General features: G+C 38.3%; 1 protein-coding gene across 9 annotated transcripts in view; it reads left to right on the top strand.

Annotated features, from left to right (window-relative positions):
* Positions 1-26,321, top strand: part of TRIP12 (thyroid hormone receptor interactor 12) — an 81,845-nt gene that overhangs the window by 9,252 nt on the left and 46,272 nt on the right. For 8 of the 9 annotated variants that reach the window (XR_774399.1, XM_010568319.1, XM_010568322.1 and 5 more), the window contains exon 2: positions 18,061-18,207. Coding sequence is in view for 8 of the 9 variants with exons in the window: in XM_010568319.1 (XP_010566621.1) it covers positions 18,110-18,207 (98 nt within the window). In the remaining variant the exon portion in view is untranslated. Of the gene's footprint in view, positions 1-4,611; positions 4,633-18,060; positions 18,208-26,321 lie in introns of those variants that run through there. The other variant, XM_010568318.1, reaches the window with a different exon arrangement.

Genomic DNA, 26,321 nt, shown 5'->3' with positions numbered 1-26,321 from the left:
TTGTTTGGTGAGCTGCTCGCTCCCCCCCCCCCCCCCCCCCCCCTTTCCCAGCAGAAGGTGAGGTGACAAGTTTTTTTTGCCTTAGTCACAACAGAGTTTCAGTGATAGGTGCTACAGGACAGGGCAAGAGAAGCTTCGTGAACTCCAGATAATGCAGGTTTGCTTCTTTGTGGTGTCTTCTCTGACTTCTTTTACTTTCTGAGAAAGAATAGGTGTTATGATAAGAAGAATTGTATTCCAGTTAACTTCCTTAGCAAAAGATCAAAGTAGGGGTACTAGCCTTTTCTTGGAACTGAGCCTTTAAAGTACTTTCTGTACCTAAGCAACTCAGTCCTGAGTGACACGAGCATCTCATCTCTCCATTGGTTGGCCTAGTAGAACAACAGAACTTGTTATTTGTCAGTTGTCTGTAAGGACAGTGAAGTACTACTGTCTAGGAATAAGCTTAGTAAGAGACATCATAATGTCAAAAGTGTAATCTGCTAATATTGTTGGTATATCACTTAAATCTCTTAACTTGCAACTGTCTAAAAAGCAGCTAAGGGCATGTGTTGGTTTTGTTTTCATACTTGCCTTTTTTTTTTTTTAATTCTTCAGTCCACCTGGGAGATTGTTTCAGCATGTTGTTTCTTGAAATTTAGGATCATCTCATTTCCAGCCTGGAAGTTTCTCATAACTGTTTTGCCTGCTTACTGTATTAATGCTATCCTCTCACTTTAAGTAATTTTCTTCTCTTGGTGTTTTACCCTTGGCACTTACAGAAAGCATTTGTAACCTTCTTGTTGCCAGGCTAAATAATACAGGCTTTATTAGTCCTATTTATTACCACCTGTAAGAGCACTTTTCTGTTCTTTCAACTGGAATTCATCTCTCTTGACCAAGGTCAAACTGTGATGAGAGAGAGTATTCCAGATAAATCTTGTACAAGAGCACTGGAGAATTCTCAGTTACTCTGTAATGGTATATATACCTAAGCATTGGTGGTTCTTCCACATCCCCACACCTCCCCCCTGTTCACTTGCAATATCACTCTGATTAACTGGAACATGTAGTCACTAATGCTTATGTCAACTGACAAGGGCTTGGCTTACAGCAAAACTTCTTAGTTTTATTACTGGGGTATAGGATCTCCATGCTGCTTGGTATTACTGTGCTTCATAGCATTGCAAGTGTCTCGTTAGAATACTGTTCAGTGTTTTTGATGCATACTTGCTATTTTGGGGGAAGGAAGGATGAGAGGAAAGGGAACTTGTAAGGCAACTTTTAAGTTTTGATAGTTTGGAAAAAGAAAAGGGGAGGACTTCTGAGGGAACAGCTCTGGCTTTAGATAACCATATAACCTGGGTAGTTATATTGAAATAAGCAAAGCTGTAACAATAATAAAGCTTTCATCTTATTTCATAGTTTCCTTCTATGGGTAATAGTCTGTTCATCATTACAGATACTTTCTGCTAAACTCATATGGTGATGTATTCTATTTGGATGCTACTTAACAGCAATTGATTGTTTAAATAGTTTTGGATTTAACAAAATAGAAATTAAAGAGTGAATGACCTCTCTTCTATAAGCCTGGAAATAGTAGCAAGTGTCCTGAGTTCTGCTGTCAAAAAAATCTTGCACTTCTGGAATCTACTGATGTCCTGTCACTACTGAATTAGGATTTCAAGATTTAATGCCATCACAAGTTTAAGATTATTTCCAGCCTTCAAATGTTACAAATGTTTAAGCACCCATGCTTACAGAAGCTGTAATTTCCAACTTTTTCTCAACATTGAGCCTCAGTAGCTGTGAATATTTTAAGTCTAGCTATGTCTAAAAGATGGAAGTACTTTAAACAAAAATATTCATGCTCTAGTGTGTTTGCAGTAACACAGCTTTGAAACTGACAGGGCTAGAAAGCTGTAGAGTAATAGTCCTCATCAAAGAGTACTTGTACTCTTTTGCTAAACTCTGGTTCAGTGGGAATGTCTATCTACATATATTCATAGAGTACACAAATATAGTTTCATGGCACTACTGACATAGTGAAGGAAGGCAGGCTGTCCTGTGAAAAGTATTTGAAAGAACCAGTCTTAAATCTTTGTTTCTCAGGAAAGGAAAGAACCTGTTCCTGTAAGTGCTGTCAACACTAATGGGATCTCTTTTTAAATAGATGTTTTTTATTTGTTTGTTTGTTTTTATTTTTTTTTAAAGGAAAGGGACAATTCTTCCTTACTGTGTTTTTGGACCACTTTAGATTGGAGTACCTTACATGCCTGAATTTTAGCCTAAAATATCTAGTTGCCATCTAAAGGCTAACAGGAGGAGGAAAAAAAAGGGCAGAAGTATGTACAGGTGTTCAGTTCTTATACCACTGACTCTAGCTGTATTGTCATAAATGTTATAGCTGTACCATGAAAGGTAGTTGCTCCCACGGGGATCTCTGCTGAGTTCTGTCAAGGGAAGGTGTACTAAAGATCTTAACCTGCCATGCTTAAGCTTTGAATGGTCGAGGCAAGGAATTCAAGGATCCAGAGTTTTGTGCCCATTAACTCATGAATGCTGCTCAAAGATTGTAGTGTGACAAGTAGAGAAGATACAAACTACTCTACTTCCTCTGATTCTCAGCTTGTGTGAGACATAGCTGAGCTGGGGCTTGTAAGCCCCTATCTTTGCTTTATGTGTATTATCTAACTTGTTAAAAAAGCCTACTTCAGAAGGGTTTGGTCTTTCTGTTGACAATATCAAATGCAGAAAGTGATTAGTGCAAGTCCAGACCTGTGGCAGCTAGAAGCAGAAGCTCAACCTATAGTAGAATATAGTGATTTAAATGTCTAAGTTTAGTTAAGTCAAGGTGCATCCAAAATCAGGGTAGTTTTTTACTACTTAATAGTATTCCAGGTTATGGCAACAAACTGTTTAGAGTTGCACCTACTCTTGGTGTGTGGTTGGTGTGTTGCTGGGGAGGTCAGGAAGGTTGGTGGCCTAGCTTTGAAGTAGGAATAATTTTAATATACACATTTGTGACTGACTATCATCTAAGCTGTTTTGTTCTTTATAGTTGCATAGAGTGGAGCAGCGTTTGTCATAGGAGGGTGGAAGAGAAGCTGATGTAATTTCAGGTTGCTTCAACAGAATTTGAAAGCTTTTACTGGTGACAATTGGTGATAGTTCAAAGTGTTAGGTTTTAAATTCTCTATATAAACTTGTACAGATGCAATCTTCTATATTTTTGACCAACTCTTGAAGTTTGATGTGCTGAATTCTAACATGAAAATGGTCTGCACAGGCATTAGAGTGAAACTAATAGTTGTACTCTATCCCTGTACCTTCTGAGGTATTTGTGTAAGTGAAGGAGTTCGAAATAATGACATCAAGGTAGAAACTTTGGATAAACACATGTAGTTGAAAACTATGTTCTACCAAGTACACAAGACTTTGACTTAGTTTTTGGATTAGAGGAACTAACTTTCCTTTCTAATTTATTTAGATGACTGCACTCACTAGGATGTCTCCCAAGAAATGTAGTTGGGTTTTTAACTTCTATCAGTTCTGTGGTACTCTTTTGAAAATAAAGTGGAGTTCAGCTGAAAAACTGCACAGTGCAGACTGATGGGTCTAATGCCCTAAAATCTGGCTTGTTTAGATTTTCTCTTCTTGGTCTGTACTGTAACTTTAGTAGTAAGTTAAATTGTGTATGAAGAGTATAAGGAAGTGTAATCACTATTAGGCTTAGAGTTAATGGTGTTATGGGGGGGGGGGAAGAGGTGTGTTTGGCTCAGAATGTCTGTCATACTTGAATATGTGCAGAATGTTTATGCTGTCATTTTAATTAGAAAAGTATTCATTATAAAAAATACATGGCTATACCACATCTGAAATGTTTTTCTGGAAAATAAAAAAAGCACCCCTGAAACTTTGAGGGTCTTATCATGCAGCTGTTTAATGTAATAAATATTGTCATATTAGTATATGCTAATGACATATGCTGTCCTTGTTAATTGAAACTAGAACACCAGACTGCTGATTTGAAAATTCAATGTTAGAAGCTTTATACGCTCAACTTTCTAACTAGTCAAAATAGACATATAATAGGAAATAATTGAAAATATTTTTTAGTAGATGCTGCAAGTTTGGTGAGCAGTGTTTTCAAACTATTTAACTTTCACTTCTGTGGAAGAAGTTCATGCTGGGCAGATCAGGCTGTTCTCAAGTTGCAGTACACAGTATTTGTGTCCCAAAACTGTTCTGCCTGGGTAGCCTTTAAATACAAGGAAAAACATACAAATAAAGTTTGAGAAGTGTAGAAGACAGACCTAAAGTTAGTACAGTTACTTTGGCATCTTTGGTAGCTAATGGGGGTTAGAGGTGCTAAGAAATAATTGATTGGAGAAAAGATTTATTTCAAAGGCTTGAAGTGAGGAAGTAGAGGTAGTAAAGACACTGTGATTACTAGAACACTTTGTTTCTCATTAATCATATGTGAGATGGGGATTTGCGTGCTCCTAGCTGGGTATCTTTGATTAGCAAAACAGATATAGGATTAAGAGAGGCTGCAGCCTTTATGAAATACCTAAATTTTGCATTTGATAGGTTAAGATACTGTGCAGAGGGGAGGGAAGGAAGCAACTTTGCTCACTTCTGCGCCTACAGGTATTTTCCCTCTTCTTTCACAAACCTACTTCATATTCTTCCTTTAATCTTTCCCTAAAGCCACTTTGTTCTCTGTGTGTTTTTTTTTACTCAAGTGTTATGAAGAGAGTTGTTTTATCTTGCATCATGATGAAGCTGCTCTCTCCAGTTAAATATCCTTTTGTCTGTCTTGTCTCCCTTACTAGTGGATTTTATTAAATGGCTTAAAATAAATAGTAAAGAGGATGACATGCGGAATAGTTCTGAGGCTATATGAGTGTCTTGTGGGTATTTTTTTAACAAAAAAACAAAACAAAACAAAAAAACCCCAAGACATCTTGCATAGGAGTTAAGTGAAGTTTGTTTCCAGTTCCTTGTCATCTTAACGGTATGGTATTATCTTCACGTTTGCAAAAATGTCTTTCAGGAGCATAGGAAGATGGATGCATAGCTTTGCTCCAAAGTATTCTACCTTGATGTACACACAAAGTACTAAAAGAAACACTGTCTTCCTTTCTTTCCGTTCTTCCTCACCATATTCTTGTCTAATCCTAGACAAGGCCAGAATCAATGTGTGAGTTTGGGGGTGATAGGTTGTAGGTTTGCTCATGAGGCATAGTTAAGCATTAGTGTAGGACAAAAGGTCGCCTGTATAGGATTCAACTCTTGAGTATTCTGGTTTGGTCACAGAGCAAATTGTAAGAGCAAAGGTTTATCAAATCAACTATTGCAATATCTAGTTCTTAAATAATAATTTTGGTCCTGAGATCAAGCTCTAGAAAGCTTACAGCTCTGCTTATTCTTTAAGTATCTTGGAGCTGTGGAGAAACTTTGTTCTTCTGATAAGTGTTCTGTATTACTGGTAGTCTGTGAATCCTTTCAGTACATCAGAGAGCAGCAGTTTAGCTGGGAGGTAACAAAAAGTATTGAACAGATTTAGGTAGCATCTCTTGGAACATCTCCTTGCCAGGAATTAAGTAGCTTTTCTTCCAACTCTGAAGTGATTGACTATTGGCAAGGAATTCAGGCTTTGGCAAACCCGGCCTTGTTATGAGCTTGAGGAAAAATACCTTATTAGTGTCAACTTGTTAATCTAGTGAACTGTAAAATACAAGCATAGTTACAGTTGTTGCTTGTGCAAGGAAAGTGTGTGGATAGCCTGGGAGACAAAGGTAAAAATCATTTGTGAGGTAAAGCAGAAAAAAGGGCTGGTGGTACTTGCACATAGGTGAAAGAGGAATTTGTAGTAGACTTTTTTGTCTGTATTAAAGTTTGGTGATGGTGAGTTCTTGTCTAGCTTAAAATTAAGACTAAGGCCGGCATCCTGCTAAAAAGCGTTTGACAGAGCTCTAATATTTAGATCTGCTCATTATTTAGATTTGCTCAAGTTCAGCATCTTAACCTTCTGTATTCAGGTTCTTGGGACACTCACTTGCCATTCCCATACTCTGTAATCCCCATGTACAACACCTCATTCCCACAAACTTGTTTTATTTGTTGAGTACTGAAAAGGCACCTATGTGCAGAGTGGAGCAGACAGTCTTGTCAATGAAGTGTGTCATGAAGTTGTTTAATTCTTTCATAAAGCTTCGTGCTCTGGCTTTTGACAACTTTCTTCATGACTGTGAAGGTTGGAACCTTCCTAAAATGCAGTTGTGGAAGCTAGTATTGTATGTTCTTATGTGTAGCTACCATGAAAGAATAGCTCTGAGCACTGTAAAGTCCTGATCCTATCAATGATAGGATCAGCTTTAAGACAGCTTAATCCTTAGTGTTTAACAGGTGTTTCTCTGGGTGTGACTTCCTTTTCTTCAGCTTTACACAGAACTTCTCTTCTGTTTCTCTATACAGATATTTGGTAGGTAGTTTGGTTCATGATTTCATACAAGGTAAATGTCTTTAATTGTGCCTATGTCAGTAATTTGGTATGTGTATTGGAGCTTGCTCTTAATTACATCACTGCAAGATATAATGTCAATGTATAAATTGTTTTTCTTTGGTTGAGAAAATGGCATCTGTGGCACATAATTCCAAGATACCATTGGTTTGAGCACTACCCAGTTTAGAAACCTTAAATATGTTTTAATCCCTTTGTTTGTTGTTGCAGTATCCTTATGATAGCTAAAGATCCATATGCAGATGCAGTGCTGAGGAAGCCGGAAACTTAACCTGTTTTAATTGGATTTCTTCCTCAACAACTACAATTAAACCATTTCCCAGATGGTATCATGTGGCATAGGAATCTTGCTATGCATTAGGCCTATGACCTTTTTTGTGTAGCATTTGGATAGAAGTCTTTGTTAAGGAGGATAGCATCACCTCCTTTTGAGACAGTGTAGGAAAGGAAACCTCAACAGACATCAGCTTTAGTCAGTGCTAAATATCAGTGATTAGGAGAACAGAAGGAGAACTCCTGATATCCTCCTGATTTGTCCAAACCTTTTCTAAATGGTATTTTGAAGATGCAAAAACTTGAGACCCATTCTAGTCAAGTAGAAAACAGATGAGTACACCCCCTCCCTGCTTCCCTTGGAAATGTAGATTATTTTTTTAATTTTTTTTAAAGTGTTTCTCTTTAAGACATGCTAGTATGAGTGAACAGGCTTCTCAACTTCTGGCATTTCTGTGTGTAAACTAGTCAAGCTGAAGCTGAACATTGTCAAAAGGAAGACCCAGTCTCCTCCCTCTTTACCTTGTTTTCAAGGTAGATCTACATAATGCCCTTAGACCTGTAATCTTGGGTTTATCTGTGGTACTTGTCTAACTTGCATGTACAAGTCAACTGTTTTTTGTGTTTATTCTTCCAGCAGTAACTTCTGTAAGCTCTAGTCTCTGAATGTTTTCATTCTAGTGGCTAATTAATGTTCTTTTTTTTCTTTTTTTTTTTTGCCTCCTCCCTTCTAGTTGCCTAGAAGATTGCGGAGATCATCTTATGTTAATTTAGACTTTGAGTGGCCAAACCATGTTTTACTAGCCACTGAGCTTGCTAGGTCTCTGCAATTTAAGATAGCTTGGTAAAAATTGATTAGGAACTTGGCAGGGTTCAGGCAACCTGCCATGCTGCAACCTGGGGCATGTGTTGTCTAACAGGCTCTGCAGGTAGGACATGGGTATGTACCATATCACTATTTGTCTTGTGCTGTTGCACTTGATTTTATTTAAGGGCTGTGTGTGCCGGATACAAGTGAATGGCAAACTGCAAATAAGGCACCATCTGGTCTATGGGGTTAGAACAGGGAAGAAGCTTGGTGTTGTAATAGTAGGTTCTGATTTCAGACTCATAATGTTGAAGTAGATGGTGCTATGCAGCTCAAAGGCAGCTGGGCATGAAGAATTGGGTAGGGTACGCTTGGAGTGGGTGATGGTTTTGGGTACTTCTTGGTTCAATTGCATGACAATACTGAAATCAAGCTTCTAAATTGAAATTTGCACTAATTGCTGAGCTGACTTTTTTCTTCACTGGTAATAAATGCCCCCTGCTCCAACTTTGCCACACCTGTTTACTTGGTCTTAATTTGACCACTTACCTGCTAGCTTGTCTTCATTTCTGGCAGTATTGCCAATCTGTACTTCATGAAGGATTCTGTGCTTTCGTTCATGTTGTCTCACAGAAGGTAAAAGCTCCTAATTCAAATTCATTCCCCTCTTCTGAAGAGAATGTTCTTCCTCACGCTTGCCAGGCAGCATGTTTTTTTATAATGTTAGTGAAAGCTTAAGCCACCACACAGATAGAGAATTTTGGCTCCTACTAAACAAGGTTTTCTAGAGAAGCTGAAAATGAAGGACAGATGAGATTTTACTTCTATTGCTTGTGATGGGTTTTGTTGGGAGTCTGCTAGAAACGAAGAATTCACATCAAATCACTCTGGGTACAAGTAGCAGAGTTTTGGTCAGAATTTGGCTGCTAGAAAATAAGTTCTTTTCCCTTAAAGAGATACCAGTTGCTCTTATTTAATTTAAAAAAGGAAAAAAGTGAATGTTATTTCCATTGTTGCTAACAAGTTGGAACCACACTTGTGTTGGCACGAGGTAGCAGAATTGCATACTGAGACTGTCATAGGGTAAACTTTTCTCTGTCTAGCAGCTTGTCATTCACTAATATTAAAGTTCCTGTAGAGGTGAAGTCAAGGTCTTGCTGTAGGATCTGATTTGGCAGAGAAATTTTGCTCTGTGACACAAGTGTACAGAAGAATAAACTGTGAAGACACCTGTTCCTCACTTTCCCCTTCTCTTCCCATTGCTGTGCTAAAAGAGAAAAAGATGTGTCAACAAAGAGACAAAAACTGGTTCGGTATTCTGCAGCTAACATTTGCTATGTTTATATGTGCCTCTTCTCCCTGTGGTATAACAAATCTTCCGTGTTACTGAGATGGCTTAAATATCTCTGGGCTGCTTCTTAAGATGAGCTGTTGCTGGCTGACTTGCAGCTATCCAGATTAGACTATTCTTTTACTGAATATCGATTGATTCTGAAGTTTCAGGGTTCTAGTGGTTTTGATAATCGTTATATCTGTGTGCAGAAAAAAATTTAAGTGCTGCAGAATTGACTGAATTATGCAACAGAACTTAATGTTTAGCTGGTTTAAAAAAAATAGAGCACTGAAGGCCGAGAAACTACAGGTGTTGTAAACATGAAAATATTTTCTTGAAGTGTTGAATCCTGGCATTCTGCCACTGAGAGAGCATTCCCTTCCTTCATTAATGAATTCAAGTCAAACCATACACTGGTGGAAAACTTAAATTGAACTAGTTTGGATGTGTTACAAATGGTGACATGGAAGGGTAACAAACTCAGTTTATTTGGAGAACAACAACTTCTTTGATTATTTTCTTTTTTTTTTTTTTTTACAAGGGCAGATTCTTTGAATTAAGTTGTGATGTACCCTTGTAAATAAATATTCTGAGAGATTATTTTTATAATAAACTCCATTGCTGATCCTCTCAAAACTGAGCGGAATAGTTGCTGACAACTATCCGAAGATGCAGAATGCTAAACTATAGACAAACAAGAGAATAAAAAGAAATGCTTTCTATTTTTCCTAACTTCTCTTTTGGATGAGGATCTAAGATCTGAATGACACTTGTGTACTTTCGTGAACCAAAATGCAGTCCAAAAAAGAGTGACACAACTTGTAATATTTCTGTCCTTGATGAACATAAGAGAAGCAAGGCAGTGAGGTGGCAGAACTGAAGAAGGATGCCCTCAAAACAGCATTATATTTCTTCCATACAACTCCTTTACTTTTTTACCTCAGACTGCAGCTTCTTGTCTTCTAGAGGATGGAGTATAGGAGATAAAGGCTTTTGCAATCTTAATGTTAGTTAGCCCCCTTAAGCAGCTTCCAAGAATTCAGTTAAGCAATGAAATGAAGCTATGGATTCCTGTGTACCGTGAGCTGGGGACACAAGTCATACAAACAGACCTGAGACACCTGAGCTCGCCTTTATGTCCTCTTCAACCATATACAGAATAGAACAGGAGCTGTGGGTTTTTTGCTGCCTTTAAGCTGCCTAGATGAACAGGAATGTTCTGCTGTCTAACTTCTGCAGGTGCGCTTTTTTAGCTAATTTTTGGCCCTCCCCTCCATCCATAGGTTTCTCTTTGTTCTTGAGCTGTTTAAATTCTTGAACAGTCAGTTGTACTGTTGACTGGTTATAAAGCCATGTGCCAGTGATACCTGTGCTTCTCTGTAGTTTTGAGTAGTGCCCTGTTTACCATTTCAGTTTGACTTTTCCACAGCCTCAAAGGACTTGCTAAGGTTCTGGCTATGGTGTACAGGCCAATCCACTGTTTCCTTTTGAAACCAGTGGTGGGTGCCAGGTCTCAGTAGTCTTTATGGAACAAGGTTTTAAGCTGCTTCTAGGTCATTGAAGACATCTTTGGTTTGCTTTTCTGTAACAGGCCCAGGGAAAGGTCTGTGCAGTCTGAGACTTCAAATTCACCTGACCTGCTTGAAGCAGAGGAGGCTGTTCAGCTTTTGCAACTCAGAATGTCTTCCCACTGTCACAAAACTATTCTTACCAACACTGGAGCATGTGATAGCATGTATTTAGATTTTTTCTTAAACAGAATTTGACCTCTTGACTTCCCCACACTGTGTTCTCAAGCTATGGTATCTTTGCACAGATATCTTCCAGTCCTTTCACCAGACAGAATTCAGTAGGTAAGAGTGCTACTTTGCTGGCTCAGGGTGATGGCATGTGTAACCTGTTGGATCACACAGTCCTAACAACCTGGGCGTTCCTCTAGTGAGCAGTGTTGTGCATCTTCTCAGAGGCATTTCAGTGTTCTTATCTCCTGTAGGACCTTGTAAATCTTTAGTTTCAGGCAATGAATATTCTAACTGCCAATTAGCAGTATAGTTCCCCCTAATTCCAAACCATGAGATCACAAATGAAGGTATCTTTTGCTCTTCTCTCTTCCTCTTCCTTGCCAAGAATTTCTCTTCCAAGTCTTTGTCTATAGGTCATTGTAGACATATACGCATAGATGCAGTCTAGAGAATCTTAACCTGGTGGTTACATCCTTTCAAGTTCCTAGCCACTTGTTTTGCTGATTTCTGTGAAGGTGGTCTTTGCATTGCCACTGTCTCAGCTAGAAGGCTAAGGCAAGGTCTAAGCTCTTGGAAGGCTGCAAGGGAAAGCTGACTTCTTCCTAATGTAGCAAGGCCCAAAGGTTGCTATAATCTTCTGATGGCTGTTTGTTGTAAAGTCAGTGGAACAGGGGATAACTCCTGCTCCTTTACTGATTTCCAGCCACCCCCCCCACCCTCCCCAGGAGTCTGTAGCTTGAATGCATTTACGGCCTACTGGTATTGAGAAGTTTTCTGCAGTATCTATACCTCTTTTAATATATGGGGTATTTTTGAAATGGTTAAGAAATGCTTCCACTCTAATGATTACAGAGTAGCTGAATGAAAAACCTCTTCCACTGTAAATGAATCTGAGAAGAATATTGTGCTGAAGCTTTTTTTTTTCTGTCAGCAATTCAGAAAAATCAGTCTCTGGCTAACAGCTTATGTATTGTCTAAAGTTACCCAGTGTAAAAATGGACATGTGAGCTAGTCCTAAGTCTATAAAGTGTTCAGTGACTGGACTCCTTTGATAATTGTAGTTTACATGCCCATTTTGTTTACTTCATGTTAGTCCAGGTTACTGGATTGTGTTTTTGAGGAACTGAAGGGGAGGGAATGCTTTCTGAGCTATATGTGATTGCAGTGAGGAACAGGGCTAGAGTTGTTTCTTTTCCCCTCAGAGAGGTTGTCCTTGGGAGGGATGGGGAGTGTGTCCTTGCACACCTGTACATCTACATAGATCTGAGATCTTGGGTTACTTGAACTGACATCTCTTGCATGACTTACTAAATGCTTCTGCTGAAAATACTATTTTCTGATAGTCTATTAGTGTCTCCTCTGCATGTGTTTATATCTGGCATGGTTTTGACTTTTTTTTCCTTTCCCCTTTCTTCAGGGTATCTCTCATGATTCACCTTTTGCCTTTCTCCTCTTGCTCACAACTCAGAATATGTTTTGTCATTGTGGTTGGAAATTCTCACTTCTCAGCAGAATGAGAGATCTCTAACATAATCTAAGATCTTTTAAAAGGAGGTTGGACCAGATGATCTGGAGAGATCCTTTCCAGCCAAGGTTTTTATAATGATTCTAACTTAACTCTTGTACTCCACTTGAACTCTGCATCAAAAAGGCATCCAGTCTGCAGAGGAGTTTGTCTCTGTGTGCTGTTAAACTCAGCTTGTCTTCCCATCAATATCTTAATGTCTTCCAAGAGAACTGATAAAAGTGATGCAACTGTTTAAGTTTATAGAAATTCTGTGCTGGAAGAGGTGTAGAAACCTCTTTCCTTACCACCTAACATGCTCATTTTAAGAAGAAACTTCCTTGATACCTGCTTGTCTTGTCTTCCCAGCAGTGAGGTAATGTTACAGTACTAGGAGGCTGTAGGATCTTGTTTGTCCTGAAGATTTTTCTGTATATACTGAATTTGCTTTGGTTAGTGTGTCTGTGCCTGTATTTCTGTGTGTGTAGGTTTTTTTTGTTTGTTTTGTTTCCTTTAGCATCGGAGGGGGAGAATACAAAAAGAATACAGTTCAACCTAATTAATGTATGATTCAGTGCAATTTTTTGTGGTTTCTGTACCAAGAGAAGTTAATCTGATAAAAGTCACCATGTGAATTTTACATCATTAGATGCAGCGCAGCATGTAAGCCTTAGTGTATTCTAGCATCTTTACATCATGTAGACAGCTTATGGCTATTCATGAGGAGAAGGTAGAAGTGGAAGCAAGTAAGAAAATAAGTGGTAGTTTGCTCTTTCTATGTTGGAAGAAGAAAAGCTTGTCATTCCTTAAGGCTCAATGCTTTCATGCAGCTGAATAGCTCAGGATTTGCATAAACGCAACCAAAACATCTTACTGTACCTTACAGCATCTTGCAGCTTGTGGGATGGTATCTTTTTCCCTTGTTTGTGTATAGAAATGTGCTGTCAGGAAGAAGGGAGGGTTAGTGAGAATTCCGGAGAGGTCACAGAAAATTTTTCTAGGAAATCTCCAGTATGTTGTACCGGCTTCCTAAATTATTCCATGAACTATTCCTACAAGCAGAAGGGGCAAGAGGCTGCTAAACTGAAAATACAAGCTTCTGCCTGCATGGAGCTTTGACATGAAAATTACATTTGGAGGTGAGGACTGCAGTTGAAAAAGAACTGGGCAGAGTGGATAACTACTGAATTTAGGGAGTATAGTGAGGAAGAATATTGTGTCAAAATCAGCTGTACAAGACTCAGTTTAAAGCAACTAAGTGGACTAGAGTTGTCTTAATTAATTTCTGAGTCAGCTGGTGAAATAGTAGAAGTAATTGAATGAGTGCTTGCAAGTGCTTGCTTGCAAGGCAAGAAAATAGGTGTGTATGTTTGTAGGTAAGTGAGGAGAACCTTGTAAGCAGTGAGCAAAAATGAGGTGCAGCTATGAGATCAGTTTAAACTGAAGTAATGTAGATCCAAAACAATTCAGCAGTTACTGAACCATATACAGTAAGTTCTTCAGTTTAGTTGCAATTAAAATCTCAACTCTTAAATGTGTATTGTATGTGTATATATTTAGAATGTTGCTTCTACTGTAAGTGACTAGATTTGTCACAGATACAGTTGATAAGTAAATTAATGTTATCTAGATTGAAGTGAGGGAATACAAATCTGAAGTCTTAGACTTAACATTTACTGATGAGTATGCTGAACTCTGGGTTATGGCTGGCAAGATGTGCAAATTGCTTGAAGAAAATGTTCTGAACTTACAAGGCATATAAACATCCTCCTATCTTTTCATTCTTGCCCCCCTTTTGCCTAATACTGACTTCAGGGCAGTAAGTCTTTGCAATGTTGAGAAGCTGGATTGCTGCAGCAGCATTAAGTAAGGCACTGGTTTTTTGGGCCAAGGTACAAAAGAGACAGTATGCCGACCAGTGTACTTAGGTCAACTCCAAGCAGACAACAGGTGTTATAATGGAGTATTACAGGCAGAGGTGCTAGGCATATCCATAAATATTCAGGAAATCGGAGTGCAAGAGCCTGAAAAATTCTTGCACTACCAAGACTCTTCCAAAGACCTTAAAAAAACCCCCAAAAAACAAAACAAGCAAGCACCCCAAACAAATAAGTTCTAGGGCTCATCCAAGTAGATTAAGGAAGCCCTTTCCTTGTGAAAGGGTTCAATTCCGTTTTTACAGGGGTTGTTACTGGTTTGCCTTGTTACAATCTTAGTGGCCTTAGACCCTATTGGAATGCTTAAGTTTACTCATTCTCTTTTCATCTCTGTAGCCTACATCACAATAGGCTACATTACAGTTCACAGTATTCTTCAGGGAGTGATTTTGGTGTTAAGTAAAAGCTGATACAGGCTTCTTCTGCAGTTGTCTGTTTCCTCTGTTTGTTTCAAAGACATGGAGAAGTGTCAGTCGCTTCCTGTTGGCTTTTCCATGAGAAGAAAGGTATAAAGGCTTCACTGCAAGTTAAAGGGAGGCTTTTGTATCTTGTGTTCCTGTGGAACCTCTCTAAGTAATGTGTTGGCTGTATATTAGTTATAGGGTTTGTAATAGGTACATTAGGTCTACAGAAAATAATTCTAGTTGCTTTCCTGTACAGTAACAAAGATGACTGTTAATGGTATTCAAACAGTGTTTACTAAAACTCAAGAATATTATGCAAGATAATAATTAGATGCCAGTGCTGTTAGATGTCTTCAGAAGATACATTGTGGATTTATTTAAAATGCTGGTTTTTAATCTAAACAGTCTGCTTATGAGGAGAGCATCTGTGGGCCAGTGCTTTGGCATCATTACAGCTAGGAATATGGAGTTGTGAAACATTAACTAAAATGGGTTGTTTACAGAAAACTTTATGCTAGAAGAGGACCTGAACTTAGAATTCTCAAATTGCAAAGCCTGTCAACTGGAGCACAGAGGTGTGATGTACAGTTATAGCTTTTTCTTATTGTGGGTGTGGAGAGAATGCTCAGTGTAGTTGAGGAAATAGTCTTGAAGTGTGACAGGACTGCACTGATGCATTCGGCTGATCTGCTGGGTTGTGCATCTCCTTTGAATTTAGGTATCTAAAGAGGGGAAAGAATAAGCCAAGTGCTGGGAGTGAGGCTTACAGATGGCGGGACAAGTCTGAATGAGAACAGTTCAGATTTAGGAACCTCAGGGCTCTTTTCTTCTCATTCGAGCATGTGGAAGACACAGTTGTGACCCACTGAAAAGATGTCTTCCCTACTGGACTAACTGGGCACGTGGTATTGTGTGGCTTCAGATGCTTGCAGTGAGATTTAACATCAAAACATTAACTTAGAGATCATAGCTGAATCTTGAAGCAGCATTGTATTCAAAGGCAAACTGGGAGTCATAGTAACACACTACACAATAAGAAATGCAGTTGAGTTGAGAGGTTTCAATATAGAAGGTAACTCTGGACATCATCTTGACTTGACAGATGCCTTGCAGGATAAAACAGCTGCCATTTCATTCTTCTACACAGCTGAAATTATCATGTGTGTGACAGCACACTGCTGTATAATTTCTAAGCACAGACTACTTAAAGTGGCTGGCTGACCCAGACAGATCAATGTTGAACTAAAGTTTCCCTAGACAGCACCAGGGTTGCCTGTGTGATGGTGTCTTCTTCAGCTAACTCTTCTGGTGTTTTGTGGAGGAGCCCATGTACTGGCCTTAAGTGGGAAAGCATGTGGCTGACCTAGCAGAGCTCTAGAGTGAGCACTGCTCTTTGCAGAGTGAAACCTGCTGGAATGCATGTTCTTATAGTCCATACGAGGTAGTACAATAGATCTATGGCAACCATTTCATAGTATGACTCATAGTTTGACATTAGTACCCCATTTCAACATCAGTTGACCTTTGTACGGGAGGGCACACTACTCCCCCTTTTCAGAAAATGCACAAAATGTGTCTCTGCCGATGTTTATGAAGAGATGTTTTTTTTCATTTGGTGTTTGAATACAAAGAAATAAGAGAGAATGCACAACAGCATTTGACAGTGCCTGTGATCAACTTCAGCTAGACCCCCCCCAGGCAGTGCTGGAACCTTCGTCAACTTTCAGCCTGGTTAATGCTAGGCTCCTTGTCTTCCATCTATGGTGTGCTCTGAAGAGAATGCTACCACTTACGCTCTCCTCAACCTGACTAATCTGGCTGTACCAGCAAGCTGGCATAATTTCCAGCTATAGCAGGCTCTTTCTGTTCTACGGTATATCCTTTTGTGCTCTAAAGTATAAGAAGTTGTAGACTAAAGGTATCATATATTACTTAAAAGCTTTAAACCTTTTTGTTAGTGGGAATATTTGCTATGATTAAGGAGTTAGGATAAGAGAAATAATTATGAAGAGGGAAAGCTCAGCTTCTGAGGAGTAGGGTTTACAGCTTTCTCAACTTACCAGTCATCGAGACTTTTAGCTATGAGGTTCATTGAACAGCTGTATTTTGTGGGATTGTGTATTTTATGCTCTATTTATATTCTTTCAAATTCCTAAGCATAAGGTAAAAAAACCAGGTGAAGACAATGATTTGCTAATTAATCCTACTTTTTGTTTTTGCTGTCTGCCGTTCTGTTGGACCCCTTAGTGGAAAGAACATGAACTTTCAAAAGATGCTTTTGACTTCTGTGGTGTGGGGATTAGGATGGATAGCAATACTTCTGCCTAACTTGTATTCTTATTTGATTCCCAGAGCTTATTTAAAATATTTCTGGCAAGCTAACTGGGATCCTGAGAGTTATTTTACTGCAGGCATTCAAATTTGAACTGAGCCTTAGTTATATGCAGCTGAAACGTTTTAAACTTTTTCATGGCAGACTTCTTGCTTACTGTGCTATAGATATAATAGATACTGGATCAGAATATAGAATGTTGTGTTCTTAAACTTGGGTTCTTTTCCTTCTTGTGGCTCTTTTCACCTGCAAATAATTTTTTTTTCACCAGGTTCCACACAATTAGGAATAGTAAAACTGGATTTGCTGGTTGTGGTTCTGTTCCTATGCTCTCTGCATAGAAATACTAATTTAGCACAGGATACAAAAGTTACGTCTCTTCACCGAGGAGCTAAGTGAGGCTTGATCTTGAAATACCTCTGTTTGAGGACTGCAGCTGGGTGTTACGGTAGTCTTCCATAAATAACTACCAAAATAATATCTGTGGACCTCTAGCAGTCACAAAGCAGTTCCAAAAGTAGTAATACAAAGCCATCGTATTGATTTTTTTTTTTTCCAATAATTGTGTACAGTCATTAATTCTTCAGTCTCAAATACCTTTTGCACTAATTAAGCTCTCATGAGCAAGAACTTCTTGCTTATATAGCTGGGTCTCTTCTCCTGAGTTACTGTGTATCTTTCTTTATGTAAATGAAAGTTGCTTAAATCTGACTAAAGAAAGAAGCTGTTTTAAAAGCACAGTAGTTACTTCTGTAATCTTGTTGGATACTGCTGCTTATTCCTGAATCTGGCATTGTCATCTCCCACAATTAGAGTTAAAATACTTAAATACTATTGCTCTCTATCAGGCATTGAGTTTTACTAGTTAGCGTGTTTTTCCTTAATATTGACAAATACAGGTTCTTCTGAATCGCAGTTGTCTTGCCTCCTTAAAATAATTAGAGAAGCCTGCCAGAAAGGAAGCGTGTCATTATAGAATCATAGACTAGTTTGGGTTGGAAGGGACCTAATCCAATATACTGAATACTGGTTGCTCTGTATTAAGGATCCAGATGCTCTTGAGAAGAATCTTGGTCCATGTGTCTTAACTAAAAATTGTTTAAAGGTTTTTTTGTCTTAATTTTTTGCTTAAACAATAGCATTTTATATTTGCCTCTTGAGGCATGGCTGTGAGTCTTCATGCCGCATGTCTTACGACTGTATCTCTCTTGTCTTTCAGTGAATGATAGTGTCTAGAAAGGGTATGTCCCTTCAGGAGAGAGGTGCCAATGTCCAACCGGCCTAATAACAATCCAGGGGGGTCACTGCGACGTTCACAGAGGAACACTGCTGGGGCCCAGCCACAAGACGACGCAGTAGGAGGAAGGTATGACTGTTATCTATGAGTGTGTTAATGTATAAAAGCAAAATTGATGTGATTTAATTAGAGAATGAAGTTTTCCACCCTGCAATCCAAGCACTGAAACTTGCGTAAAACCTTTTTGCCCCTGAAATGCTACCCATACTGTTATTGCATGGGATGAAAACATGGATAAAAGTTGCTATTGTGCATGTTCAGCTAGAATAGCAATAGTAGATATATGAGGGGAAAAGTTTAACTGACCTATAGTCCACAAATCACAGGTAGTAACAAATTACTTCCCCCTCTTTCTTCCCTGATAATAAAAACTTGTGAGGGGGGCAAGGAGACTATGGTATGTGAAGTCTGGGAAAATTTGTGTCCCTGTTAGAGAAGACTGAATAACTGGCACCTCTCTGTTCCTTTGCACTGCGTATTAATCCTGTACAGCTTTTGAATTATTCAAAACCAAAATGTTTGTCATCCTTTAATATACTTATACCAGTGAGCAAGTGGACCAGGTTGTGTTTGTTCTGTAAGTGGTTGCCCCTACAATGCAGAACAAAGAAGATTCTTGAACCTTCCTTATGGATGCTGACTGTGTAATTATTGCCATGTCCTTTGAGGAATTAAGAGTCTTCATCTGAGTGAAGCCTGTATGATAAGTTTTCCTTTAATTTTGTTAAAATAGTAGTCTAATGAAGAAAGGTTATAGTGTCATGGTAGGCAGCATCTGTCTGTATTCTACTTCCTCAGAGGTGTTACTGGTGCAGTTGTTTGAATATGTGTATCTTGGGCTTGGGTTTTTGGTATAAGAGTATTAAAATATTGCAGGTCAGTGGCACAAAATGAAGTTTTTTACTACGAAGGAATCAGGCTATAACGTATAATGAATATGAGGTGTATTTCTTACTAGTATAACATCTGAGAACAAGGTCACTGTTGAATAGATGAAGGAGGCTAGATGTTCTTCTAAGGAATGTTGAGGGGAATAATTCTAACTGTGAAATGCAGCACTTTTTCTAAACTAGTCTCTACTGTACAAATGGAAAAGCACATGATAAACACAAGGCTTCTGTCCTGGGCTTCTGTAGCATAAGGAGAAGGAAGTTGCTACCTTATGTAGCTGATTATTTTGCAAGCTAGAATTGTTTTTGGAGAATACTCCTCTTTTAACTGAGGCATGGTGAACTGTTCATTCCATTCTGTCTATTCTGTGTTATCTCTACATCTGAATGGGTGTTTAAGTTAGATATTGCCCAACCATCTCTTTCATTTTACACTGAACTTGACCTGGGGTAGATAACCCTCTCCCTAGAATAAAGAATTAGAGGTGATTTATTTGGGTGTGGAGTGGGGGATTCTTCTTTGGATATCTACTGTTTATTCAGATTTTATAGCAGAATGCCAGGGAGAAGCTCTACAGCGAGTCAGACAAATTGAAGAATTTTAGGGGTAGCACTATTGTCTTATAAGAAAGTTACTCATCCAGTGTTTTGGTGTATTGTGATCTGTTACTTATGCTATCACACAATGATGCAAGATGCAGCTTGTCTTAAATGACTGTACTTCTTCCACCTCTCACCAAATCTGTATTGGTCAGAGTTCTATGAGCAAGAGTGTATTGCACTCCTGAACTATGTTAGACCTTTATCAGAACCAAAGCTCTTTGCTTAAGTAAAGTGGATGGAAGCTTACACTCCTCTGAAAATGCAGGCTCTTTAGAACGGGACCTCCCCTGCCTTTCCATCTCTGAACAAGCACTTTTGGCTGGCAAAGCATATGAAAGGCCTGGATAAAGCATGCTGGTTAATAGAAACTTTATAATGAATTAAGTTTCTTTTACTGTCTTCTGTATCTCCTCTTCAGTAAGCTGCTGGGCAGAAATAGCTACTGTACAAGGAGCAATCTAAGACAGATCTATCAGGTCCTTGAAAAATTTGTAGATGAAATGGAAAAAGACAGGCTCTCAGATAACAGTCACTTATTCTGGTTGCCTGTCTTTAAACACAAACTTCAGGATTCATCCTTCCACACATCTAGCATGCAGTGCTATTGTTCTAGTTCTGCTGCTGAACAGTACATAGGAGGGTCAAGAGTTCACAGCTTGATGCACCTTCTTCATTATGCCTTGCTCTACTCTGGTGATATATGCTGCTTTGGCTGCTATATTTGAAAAACAAAACCCCAAAACAACGCAAAAGCAAACCCCCCCCCTCCCACCCCCCCCCCCCAGCAAACACACCTTTTCTTACATTAGTTTTTTGGAGACACTTTAGACACTAACTTACTTCCAGTCTCTTTCTTGTGTTTGTCATCTGTGAAGTGAAACTCTTCATTGTCAGCTGTAAAATCATTTAAATAGAATGGACGAACTGTGGGAAGAGTGGTTTCAGTAATATGCTTGTATTGTGCAAATAACTATGAAGTTAGGATGCATCTATGTTAATGTTTTAGTTGGGAATGTTCTCCTGAAGCAAAACTGCCATCCTCACCTGCTGTGCTTTGGCTAACATCATGGAATGGTCTTGGAGCACTTGAATTGTAATCTTCTTGGATGAAACTAAACCCGAAGTTGTGCTCTAGGAGAGCAGTTCATGCATCCTGCTTGCTTGTGGTTGTAATTTGGTCTGCTTTGAAGTAGAAATCACTGAAATGCATAGATGGTGGACGTTGGTCCTTAATGGCAACTATCGTGCTTCACAAATTTTCTTCTATTGATCTACTCGATGTAGTTGTACAGATAGTATGAGATTTTATTCAGGCACTTTTAGATACATGTGTTTCTTAAAACCAAACCAATACACAAATACACACACCACACACCCCCAACCCCACACAAAACAAAAAACCCTGTGTTGTAGAGGGAATTAAACAGTAATGTGAATCTGTAGGAGGTTGTTGCTTCATGCCTAAAATTAGCCACAAAGTTTATAAGCAAACTTAAGGGCCACACCTTATAAAGTGTTGGAGAAGGTTACTTCACTTTGGTCATAGATATGCAATCATAACCCTTCAAGCAAGGACAAGTTTCGATACTGTCTGAACTTGTGTACTTGATTACATTTCTGCTTTGTATAAATAGCTTTCTAAATGTTGGAAATGCAACAGCTTTTTTTCTTAAAGCTTTCTTGTTGCTAAGGTGCACACATTTTCAAAATACAGATTAAGTGACAAAAACTTGGAGAGTTTCTGCACTTTGTCACTCATACTGTAATTTCAGACTTGGATGTGAAGTCCACTAATCTAATGTAAGCAAGTGGTCGTATAGCCATTGGTAGTATAGGCAAATGGCTTTGTAATAGCATTAATTTTGCCTCTGTGTCTTACGTTCTGACTGGAGTAAACACTATGATAAACCTCAGTTGAGGAAGGTGTTAAAAAGGAGAGAGGTTGGAGAATTATATCACTTCCAAGCTGAAATGCTAATGCCAGTCCTTCTATAGTCTTTGACCCTTTTGCAGCTTAAAGGTCTTTTGTTAAAAGTTTATTGATTTAACTTGCTGAGCAGCCACTGTTCACTGGCATGAAGACTGGAAATTCCAAACTCCTCTCTGGTCTAGTATGTAAAACCTAAGTGCAGAATCTTCCTCCTGTGACATCTAATACTGGCAGATTTGGCTTAAACTAGAAGCAAGAATACAAACCCATTTTCCTCTAGACTGGGCTTATTTGATGTCACCCTAATAACATCAATACTTTCAGTCAAAATGAGTGGGGGAAGTGTGTGATGTTTTTTTCTGCTGGAGTTTGCTAGCTATTTCGCACTCAACATAGTAACTTGGTATGAGCTTTGAGTGTTTGATTTTTACAGTTGCATTTGTTTAAAAACAAACAATGTTACTAGGTTCACAGACAGTGTAGAAAGATTGTTGCAGCACAAATTGGAAGTAAACTAATTGTCTATGATGTATGCTTTTCTCTAAAGGATGCAAGGGATGTGTGTTTGAAAGCAGGTGTATAAACTGGTGAACTGTTTGTTTTCCCCTCTGTGTATGCACATAACCAAACTGGCCTTGGTGAAGTTGGACTAATGCGATTCTTCACTTTTTGTGAAGTGAAGTAACTTTGTGCTTTGGATGACTTTTTGCTCTTGTGGATATTACAGTTCTTACTGGCTTTACTACCAGATTGAAAAGTATTCAGTGTTATCCTCCTAATTTAGAATTACAGTTGCGATGGCACCTTCCTATTTGTACAGCGTGAACTCTTGTCTGAACTACGTCTTCCAGCTCTTTCCACTGAAAGATGACTCTTTGCAGGTTTGTAAGGAAGCAATAATGATACTAAAGGTTCCTTTTGCAGCAGTGAACCAAAGAAGAGTGGGAAGCAGATGCATTAATGAGAGCACTGTTTTCATGGGGGCAGGAGAAGGGGGTGGAAGGTACTTACTGTCACTTTCTTAACTCTATCCACATTGTCACCATGTGTGTTGAAGAATTGTGCCCTTGTGGCTTAAGTTCCCAGTGATGCCATAGTATTTACTTTGAATGGGAGCAATTTGGAAGCGATATTGTGAGGCACACAATAAGATCTTTTCTGAAAGTGGTGCAGTTGACTGTTCCTTTCAGTTATGAGCAATGTTTCAGTGTATTGGTATGGAGTAATGGAAGTGGTCCTCTGTACTAAGAACTATTTACTAGTGCTGCAAAAATGTTTTAATTTTTTTTAGTGGCATGAAATGACAGTGGCGCTTTTTTTTTAATCTGCATATTGGCACTTCTGAAATCTTTAGGAATAGCAGTATTTAAGTAGGATATAAATTTGACATAAATGACTGCTATGCTCTTGCAGTTGTGTATGAAAGTATGATATTTTATAGAAATTATAAGATTTTGGATTATAATATATATATGTTCTTGTGCATTTGGGATTGAAGGCTAAATGAGAAATGAGAGATCCTTGTTAGCTGCATAGAGGGCATTGGTATAAGCAGGATCTGGAAGACACTTTGGACTGACCTTTTTCAAATACTAAAGCAAGAAGAATGCTTTTGTTAGTTATACTACTTTTGTTCTGAACAGGATTTATAATGCATTAACTGTTAACATCTTACCTGAGATTTGGTGTAAAACCTAAATTTGTTTGAATTGGTGGGGAAGATGGTAGAGTATTTCTAGGGAGAGAAAGTAAGGTTTTTTTACACAGGTTATTTCATCTGTGCTATTGCTTTTTTTTAATCTCACTTTTGACAGAAGTAAAAGCATGTTTAGTTTTGTAGACTTTGTGTTTGGAAGCATTTAATACCTCACGCTCAGCTGCTGAGGAACATGACTTGGATGAAACACTTTGTTTATGAACTAACTTCAAAAGTCATGGTTTTTTTTTTAATATGCACAGAGTAACTCTTTGAGGACAGGTTCTAGTTGGTTCTTTATTATGATTTTGCTAGGGAAGGCTAAGGGCTGGCAGTTTCCATGAGATTTGTTTACATAAACACTGCAAACTAAACGGTGGGTCACTTATCAATTTCTGTATGTGTGTTACTCTAAACTGAGTCTCATCCTGTGAATTAAAATGTGTATCAGCAGACAGCTTTGTCCAGTTGAGTGAAGCCTTGGAGTCGATTATGAAACTGTCTTTAAGTTGTGGGGAAAAAAAAAACACAAGGAAAAAACAAAAAACAAACCCCAAGAAAAAAAAACCAAACCAAAGCCACTTAAAGGTGCAGCAAGTGCTCAGTCTTCCTGGACCTGCCCCTGTGAATGGAAGTGGACAAACACAAGCTCATAAATACTTAGCTTATCATTTTTCATCATTAATGAGGGACTTAGCATCTCAAAATACTTGTTGCTAGAATATTTGTTTAAATGACGCTTCTGAGTGAACAATACATTAATGGAAAAGAATCAAGAGCTTGTAACTGGCTAAGTTGCAAGTTAAAAGCCTTAAATCATGGGCGAAAGTATGGGTAGCTTACAACCTTTAACAAGAATCAATCTTCTAGCTGCCCACGTACCTTTCATAGCACTTAGTTCTCCAAGCGTTACTCTTTCTGTTTCTAGCTCATCAGACTATTCTAACTACCTTTGTATGTAAGTTAACTTTTAACGAGACCTTAAGCAAGCTATTACATCCTTAATGTAAATTGGGACAATGATATTTGTTAGTTGGTGCATAGTTAAAGTTGTTTTAACTTAATCCTGCAGTCTCTCCAAATTGTCAGTCTGCTTGCCATCATATAAATCTTAGAGAAGGGGAGTTAATGTCATGCTCCTTTTAACTGATCTGCTACTGCCTGTACAGTTGCTATTGTCTTGTGTACCTTCTCTTTGCAACATGTAAGGTGAATGATTAGACTCAAAGAATGAGAAGTTGAGAGCACATTAGGGTTTTAAAAATAAAATTTAAAAATATTCTCATCAGTTTTGATTCCCTATTTGTTATGCTTCTAGTGTAACCTTTCTGCTCTGGCTATGTGTGTTATTTCTACTGGTAGTTTGATGGATAAAGAAAATAAAGCAAATGCAAATAGTCTGCATGATACAGTATTCACAGTCCCCAGGATATGGTTGTAGCTTTATTGGTCCACATAAATTGGACATTGTTATGAAATTGTATTTGTAAAACTTGTAAGAACCTGAAGGGTTTAAAGGTGAAAGGGGGGAAGCCTGGAACAAGTGGAAACTCTTCAGTGCATGATTTAAGTACTTGATGTTTTGCTTTAGCCATATTTTCGTTGAAAAGATCTTCAATTATTTGTTCTGTGAATACTTAAAACACTAAGTTGAATCTAGTTCTAATTAAAGCAAAACAAAAATCTTTAAAGGAAAATAACCTTTAAAATATACTTCAGAATAAATGAACCCTGATCAGTTAGCTTACATAAAAAAATTAGATTCCTGCCAAGTGTAAATTATGTAATAACGTCTGTTACTCCCATAATAAAAACATTTCAGGGGGAAAATTATATTTTACGCCTTAATCTTTTGTTGGGAAAAGGAAAATCCAAATACTTAGGATTAGGTGAAACATTGCCAAGTTTACCTTGATGGAGTTTGCTATTGTGCACTGAAGATCTAACTTCTATTTTGCTTGCTTTTGATAGTAAAAGTGATTTCTTTTAGTATGAGAAATAAAAACAAATTACTGGAGTATGGAGAAGATGCTGTTAATTTAATCTTTTAAGACTGTTATGCTCTTAGAAAGATGAGCCACAGGAAATGTTTTGAATATGTGCTGTGTAGGTGCATTCATCTGAGTAACTGACTAAATGAGAATACTTAGGAAGAAAACAGAGGAAGGAAAGTTATCAAGAAAAACAGTCATATTACTGAAGTTTTACCATTTCGACTCTGTAAGCAAATTATCATGTGGTTATCACTTAGGTCATTATGCTTGGTACTTTTTTCCTTATAAGGTTTATGTTTAAGTTTGTGTTGAAATCCTTAAGAGGGTGGTGAAACTTTCTGGTCAATAGCAGGCTTTAGCTCTGCCTTTGCTACTAGATTTCTGGCATTTGGTTGGAAGAAGCTATATGAAAGCTTGTGGAACTCTTCTACCTCTTCTTCCACCTCTTCTTCCACTTACTCTTTTGGCCTAAACTTTTTAATGTTTGGGGTCATGGATTGGGTTTGGGGTCATGGGTTGGAGCAGGACACTTAAATCCAAAGTCTATAGTTCTCCCCTTTCCCCCATATGATTCAAAGATATTTGCATAGCTCAACTCAAAGGACTAGATAGCATAGGTTAATAGCATATAAACATATAATCAGCAGTTCTTTAACCTTGAAATGTTGGTTCTTCCATCATTAATACTAGGCTAGTATGAGATTTCACTAGAAGTTAGCAGTGCTTGGAGTTTCTGCATAGGTAGGATATGAGCAGTAGAGTTTTCCTGGTGAGTCAGGAAACGTACAATAAACCATTTTTTTGCATGCAGCTGAAAGCTACTAGGAAGACCTCTTGTATCTTATCTATGTGAAACTCATTACTTTCTCTAACATCACAGGTTTCCCGTCTCATCCAACTGCCTTCATTGGTAGCATGCATTTCTTCGTTCCTGTTCAGCTGTTACCAAACAGCTCTCAAACCTTTGAATTGGTGGATCTGCAGCCAGAAAATAACCGGCAGGGTTGAGCTTTCCTATCAAGTGGAACTGCTTGCATTCCCTTTCAGAGCATTTGATTTTCTTAAACTGA

This window comes from Haliaeetus leucocephalus, unplaced genomic scaffold, assembly GCF_000737465.1.
Source record: "Haliaeetus leucocephalus isolate CR32 unplaced genomic scaffold, Haliaeetus_leucocephalus-4.0 Scaffold240, whole genome shotgun sequence".
NCBI lineage: Eukaryota > Metazoa > Chordata > Aves > Accipitriformes > Accipitridae > Haliaeetus > Haliaeetus leucocephalus.
Note: the sequence above shows the minus strand (reverse complement) of the source record. Positions and strands in the feature narration are given on the sequence as shown.